The 7,285-nt window shown below is 40.8% G+C and overlaps 1 protein-coding gene across 1 annotated transcript; it reads left to right on the plus strand.

Annotated features, from left to right (window-relative positions):
* The first annotated feature begins 1,353 nt into the window (after positions 1 to 1,353).
* LOC119961311 (gamma-crystallin M2-like) lies at positions 1,354 to 4,766 on the plus strand. The gene is made up of 3 exons (XM_038788716.1): positions 1,354 to 1,500; positions 1,608 to 1,850; positions 4,418 to 4,766. The coding sequence occupies exons 1-3, from the start codon at positions 1,492 to 1,494 to the stop codon at positions 4,691 to 4,693; spliced, it is 528 nt and encodes a 175-aa protein (XP_038644644.1). The 5' UTR covers positions 1,354 to 1,491; the 3' UTR covers positions 4,694 to 4,766.
* The last annotated feature ends 2,519 nt before the right edge of the window (positions 4,767 to 7,285 follow it).

The raw sequence follows: 7,285 nt of genomic DNA on the forward strand, positions 1-7,285 counted from the left end.
GCAGTACTTACGCCCTTTCCATGCCAGGAACCCAGCCAGGAACCCAGCTGTCTACATCCCAGCGCCTGGACCAGCAGGATGAGGATGGCTCTGGCTCGGAAAGTATCTGTACAGATGGACAATGTTGTGGCTGATACTTAGGTCCTGACTATTACGATCCCAAACCAGACCCCAGCAGTGGCGAGGTGTTTTTGTGAGGAAAGGATACCTCGTTCCGTGGGTGATTGCACAAAGAAAGAGGAATATAGCATATTAGTACAAACTTCAATCAACAATTGTTGTCTAATTGATGGACTTTGACCGATCCATGGGCTTGACTACTTTTGGGGGAAATATTCTACTTCAACCCTTGATAAAATTTGTAAATTTTGTAATTTTTCTGTGCTCACCGATAAAACTAAAAGGCTACTAACTTCCATTTCCTTTCCGTGTTTTTCTAAATAATTTATTATCCTAAATTGTCCTGTTTCTGGAAAATTGGTGACGTCGAAGTTTCATTTGACGAACAGCTCACCCCTGATCCTGGGCAATGTTCTCGGGTCAAAGTAATTTGAATATTGTCATTCGGTTCTTGGTGGAATTTCTACCTCTTTTAAAGATCTTACTCTGTGGCAAGTCTTGGCTTTCAGAGCTGGTATCAAAATTATTTCGGAACTTAAAAAATGCCCCCAAATTTAACTTTAGATTTCTTAAATCTATTCTTTCATGGGATGTGGGCATCATTGCCAAGGACACCTTTTATTGCCAGTCCCTAATTGGTTTTGAGAAGACGATGGTGAATCACCGTCTTCAACACTGCAGTCAATGCGGAATCTTCACACCCAATGTGCTATTCGGAAGTGTTGTTTACCCATCCATTTATGGCAAGCTTCTATCCTATCAACCCCAAAAAGAATGAAAATAAATATGTAGATCTGCGTTGTCGTAAATTATTTCAGGATTAGAATGTGAAGAACGGGAGTTATAAAAGACTTTTGCATTACAACAGTGAAAAAGCATTAAGTGTGGCCAATGCTATGAGCCAACATCATTAACTTTGTGACGCATGCGTAGATTTTATTTATGCCAGGACCAATTTCAATCAATCCCATGCCTGGTCTACATTATTTTTTGGGAAGTTCCGAGGAAAAAAGTAGTATTTTTAAGGAAAGAAACAAGGAACACAAATTAAATTCGACATTTTGAATGCATGCCATACACTTAAGCTGAGAAGCATCATGAACTCTCCTTCAATTATTCAGTGACAGAATAATTAAAATGAGGCAAAAGCAAAATGAAAAGATCTGATGACTGGTCTTTAAATACATATAAAAAGGAGTAGCTTTTGCATTGTACGGGACTGCTCTATTGTTTTGTTTTGCTGATGTACAGTTCTGAGTCATCAGAATAATAATGCATTCTTTACATTGACCTTCCAGTCCAGACTATAAATACCATTCTGTCGGAAACAGGGACACATTCAGCGAGCAGTTGTCTAACTCTGAACTCAAAATGGGAAAGGTAAGGTCCACATTTTTAATTCACACATGGAAGTTTACATGTTTATACAGTGCCAAAGCAGCACACCTTGTTAAATTATTGAGCTATAACTCTATGTTTCCCCATAGATCATCTTTTACGAAGACAGGAACTTCCAGGGTCGGCACTATGAGTGTAGCGCTGACTGTGCCGACCTGCACTCTTACTTCAACCGCTGTAACTCCATCCGTGTTGAGAGTGACTGGTGGGTGGTGTATGAGAAACCCAATTACATGGGATACCAGTATGTTCTGAACAGGGGAGAATATCCTGACTACCAGCGCTGGATGGGATTCAATGACAGCATCAGATCATGTCGCACCTACCCATACGTAAGATACAAATTTGACTAAATCGTTTGTTGCTTGCATTATTCATTTTTGTTTGCACTGTTGTCTCATCTCTTTATTTAATGACGTTTCATTAAAATGGAAGACTATATCAAAGAAGTTTTAATACCAGTGGTATATTCCAGACACAAAACTAATAGCTTGCAATAATTGCACATGTTGATTGCAGCGATGTTGCTGTTTTATACTTGCGCGACATACTATATTTACTCCAATAGCTTTTTCTATTGCTGCCATTTATCGCCACATCATGGCAAGATGAAATTGAAATGACAGCGCAATTGTTCAATTCAACAGGCTAGCTGTTCTCCAACTTACCTGCAAAGTATCAGTGCTAGAGGAAAGGTCAAAATGTTAAATATTGTAGTGGCTCTACTGGACTCTTGGGAGTTCACTATCCTGTTGGAGTAAGATAGTTAGTGCCAGGCTGAAAATACGGAGGCAATCGATGCCACATCAGATCTGGCTACCTTACAGGTCAAAATCAACAATTAAGGTTCCATATAGTCTCAATAAATTTGTTACTCAGTGATCTGCACTTTCTATCCAGAAAAAAATGAAGTTCACTTATGCAAAGACAAATTAGGTCCTCTAAACACTGTTAATTTTACGGTAGCCTCGCTATTCCTTTGACGTTCTCGGTTTTATATTAGTCTATATGGGCGGGATCTTCCAGTCCCGGCGAAGGCGTGTTCCTCACTGATGGGACGGGTGAGCCACACAATATGCCATAGACATAGGCAAGACCCACCCTACATACTTACAGTCTCATCACAGATATTTATTGTTTGTCAGCAAAATTGAAACCCATATGGCAAAAGGGGCAGAAGCAGCAGGAACACAAAATTGGTTAAGGGATAGTAAACAGCGATGGGGTGAATGGCTGTTATTTGGACTGGACTATTCAGTGTCTTTCTGGGAAGGTTTGGTACTCAGGCTGTTTTTGAGATATATTAATGACCAGCATTTGGGGGTTGGGTACAAGACAGAATTTAGAAATTTGCAGATGGCATGAAACTTGGAATTGTAACAGGCTTTTTCAATAGAGGCATAGAGGGCAAGTGCCAGAAATTTATTCTAAACATATACAAACAGGACTTCGATCCCGCTGAATTACTGTATCCATTTCTGGATGCCACACTTGAGGAAGGAAAGAGTTTGGAGGGGTAGAGATGAGATAAACTAGAACATCTCCAAGGATGAGCGATTGGTTGTGTGGATAGATTGAAGAAGTGAGGTTGTCCTTCGCGTGCAGAAGAATGAAGGAGATTTGATAGAAATGTTTATAAACATGATGGGTACATAAAGTAAATAAATAAAACCTATTTCCAATGCCTGAAGAGTCAATAACCAGAGATTTAAAGTCATTGGCAAAAGAATCAGAGGTGACACGAGGAAAACATTTTTTGCACAATGTTCTGAACTCCATTTTAAGACTTTTACTATAACAAGCAAACCAAAATTAACACTAACTAAACATTATTTCATAGGCAACTTATACTTTAAATTATGGAAAAGAACTTTATCCCTTAACACCTACAATTCCATGCTATTGCTATATTTCACACTGCTACTTAAGTAGACATCCTATTCTCCTATATCCTGTCCAAAGTGATTCTTACCTCTTCAGGGTTACTTCTGTTATGTTCTTTCCCAGCCTGGTGAAATTTAACACCAGGACTATCTTCTTGGTAAGCATTTTTCCTAGACATTCTCCCTCTTGCTCAAGTTAGGCAAATCTACCAGCCTCATTCTAAATCCATGTGAATTTAGTCTTTTCAATCTGAGCGCAAGCTCCTACCTGTATTTCTGTGTGATGAACACTAGAGAGTGACTGCCTGTAACTGTTCTTTCTTACTCTCTCTGCATCAGATTTTGACAGACTTGTCTGTGAGTTTTGAGGCTATCTTTAGGAAAGCCTGTAACCCAGTTCTATAAATGACTTCCTCTCTCAAAGACCTCCCTCTCTCAAAGCCCATCTCCAGTGCAATGTCAATCATCTTTGTTTATTATCCAGGTAGAAACACTGATTAGCTATCCTTTAGACTTCCAACTTTGAAGTATAACCATTTATAAAGCCTCATATTCTGAACACCTTCCTGGGATTGTCAAGACTAACAATATATCCACTGTCTGCACAATTGCTTCTGCCGTTGTCTGTAAGTGTGAATGACTTGCACCTTCTTCCTAGTAGCCTTTAACGATCAAGGTTTAACCAAGCTTGCTGTCAGTAGAATTCAGAGCAAGTCAGATGATCCTCCTTATTTCCTCCTTTTGATCAAAAAATAAATATACAGTTCAAAAACAAAACACTCTTATATTTGTAACAATGGGTTTCACATTCACCGACTGATAGGCTGATGGATAAAGATTCAGCCATCGACTTCAAAGGGTAATTGGTTAAATATTTGAAGGTATAAAAATTGAAGGAACATGAGGAAAGATTGGGGCTATGGACCAAACTAAATTGTGAATTGAAAGTTCCTGATGGGCTGAACAGCTTCTTGCTCTGCTGTACTATTTTATTATTCTCTCATTCTGTAATACAGTACCAAGGTGGAGACTACAGAATGAAGATTTACGAGAGACCTGACTTTGGAGGACAGATGATGGAATTCATGGATGACTGTCCATCTGTCTACGATCGTTTCCGTTACCGTGACATCCACTCCTGCCATGTGATGGACGGTTACTGGATCTTCTATGAACATCCCAACTACAAAGGTCGACAGTACTTCATGAGACCCGGTGAATACAAAAGATTCAGTGACTGGGGCAGCTCTTGTTCAACAATTGGATCTTTCAGGCGAATGAGGGATTTCTAGGCAGTTGCTGTAAAACATTATTTTGTGTTGCCAATGATTTTCTGAGCACAAATAAAGTATCCATCTTTGAGTTGTCAGCGTATGGCAGTGTTTGAATTTTCAAGGAAACCATTTGGGCGTTTTTCGAATATTTTTAAGAGTAATTTAACTGAGATACAATATTAGTTATAGACTATATAAAAACAATTCCTACAAATGATAGTTAGAAAGGAAAAACAAATTGACTTGCTGATGCTCACTGGTGATTGCACAATGTTCAGGACCATTTGCGACTCCTCAGATAATGAAGCAGTCCAAGCCGATATGTAGCAAGACCTGGAGATGATAAGTGGCAAGTAACATTCACGTCATTCAGGTGCCAGGCAATGACCATTTCCAATGAGAGAGAATTCAACCATCTCCCTTTGACATTCAATAACATTACCATCACTGAATCCCCCAATATTAAAATCCTGGTGTCATCATTGACCAGAAATTGAGCTGGACCATCCATGTCAATACTGTGGCTACAAAATCAGGTCAGAAGCTGGAATTCTATGGTGATTAACTCATCTCCTGACCCCCCAAAGCCTGTCCAACACCTACAAGGCACAAGTTAGGAGTGTGATGGAATACTTTCCACTTGCTTGGATGAGTACAGCTCCAATAATATTCTAGGAGCTTGAGACCATTCAGGACAAAGCATCCCACTTGATTGGCACCACATCCACCACATTCAACATTGACTTCTTCCACCTTTACAGTAGCAGCAGTGTGTACCATCTATAAGGATGCAGTGCAGCAACTCACCAAGGCTTCTTTGACAGCATCTTCCAAACCCACGACCTTTACCATCTAGAAACAGACAGATAGGAACACCACCACTTGGAAGTTCCACTCCAAGCCACAAACCATCCCGACTTGGAACTTTGCCTTCACAGTTGCTGGGTCAAAATCCTGGAACTGTCTCCCTAACAGCACTGTTGGTGTATCTACACCACATGGACTGCAGCGATTCAAGAAGGCAACTCACCACCATCTTCTCAATAAATGCTCACCTAGCCAGCCATGCCTATAACCAATGAACAAATAGAAAAATCTTTAGCTTGTTACAATTCTAAACCTGTTTAAAATTATATACCAGTCAAATAGGTGCATTGTATCACTATGCTTACAATCTGTGACAAACGCTTTAAAAATGATCCCCGAAAGTCATCCATGATCAAGGTATTTGTACATGAGTGTGTTTATTTTACTCTTGGAGTAAGTAATTCAATTTAAACAAATAATCCAGCAGCAAAGCCTTTTTACATAAAAAGGAAAAGATTAATTTCTTTCACTCTATTCCTCTGGCTGCTACAGAAGCATACAGGCTGCTACAGAATACTACGGTAGCATTGTGGATAGCACAATTGCTTCACAGCTCCAGGGTCCCAGGTTCGATTCCGGCTTGGATCACTGTCTGTGCGCGCGTGTGTGCGTGGGTTTCCTCCGGGTGCTCCGGTTTCCTCCCACAGTCCAAAGATGTGCAGGTTAGGTGGGTTGGCCATGATAAATTGCCCCTTAGTGTCCAAAATTGCCCTTAGTGTTGGGTGGGTTTCTGGGTTATGGGGAAAGGGTGGAGGTGTTGACCTTGGGTAGGGTGCTCTTTCCAAGAGCCGGTGTAGACTCGATGGGCCGAATGGCCTCCTTCTGCACTGTAAATTCTATAACCAGAAAAGATGACGTTATTAACATATGTACACACAAACATCAATTACAAATGAAGATAAAACAATACGTAGAAATGTAAAGCACGATGAATCCCTGTTAGACACAGGTCTGATTTTCTTGAAGTTGAGCTCTGTTGCACTGTCTGAAGAGAAGTTCTTGAGGTTGTAGAGTTGTCTCTGCAGCTGTGATGGCTTCCATTGTTGAATTGCTGGAGATTGTTTTAACAGATAAGGATAGTTGGTGTAATCATAGAACATTGAACAAAGAACATTGCAGCGCAGTACAGGCCCTTCGGCCTGTACTGCGGTGCCTCGATGTTGCGCCGACCTGGGAAACCACTCTAAAGCCCATCTACACTATTCCTTTATCATCCATAATCCATCCAATGACCATTTGAGCGCCCTTAGTGTTGGCGAGTCCACTAATGTTGCAGGCAGGGCATTCCACGCCCTTACTACTCTCTGAGTAAAGAACCTACCTCTGACATCTGTCCTATATCTATCTCCCCTCAATTTAAAGCTATGGCCCCTCGTGCTGGACATCACCATCCGAGGAAAAAGGCTCTCACCGTCCACCCTATCTAATCCTCTGATCATTTTGTATGCCTCAATTAAGTCACCTCTTAACCTTCTTCTCTCTAACGAAAACAGCCTCAAGTCCCTCAGCCTTTCCTCATAAGATCTTCCCTCCATACCAGGCAACATCCTGGTAAATCTCCTCTGCACCCTTTCCAATGATTCCACATCCTTCCTATAATGCAGCGACCAGAATTGCACGCAATACTCCAAATGCGGCCACACCAGAGTTTTGTACAGTTGCAACATGACCTCATGGCTCCGAAACTCAATCCCTCTACCAATAAAAGCTAACACACCGTACACCTTAATAACCCTCTCAATC

This window comes from Scyliorhinus canicula, chromosome 2, assembly GCF_902713615.1.
Source record: "Scyliorhinus canicula chromosome 2, sScyCan1.1, whole genome shotgun sequence".
NCBI lineage: Eukaryota > Metazoa > Chordata > Chondrichthyes > Carcharhiniformes > Scyliorhinidae > Scyliorhinus > Scyliorhinus canicula.

Bases quoted from the DNA above. Each gene is read 5' to 3' on its own strand.
- LOC119961311 (XM_038788716.1), top strand. The intron at 1,851-4,417 runs GTAAGATACAAA...TCTGTAATACAG, and splicing joins CATGTCGCACCTACCCATAC to TACCAAGGTGGAGACTACAG.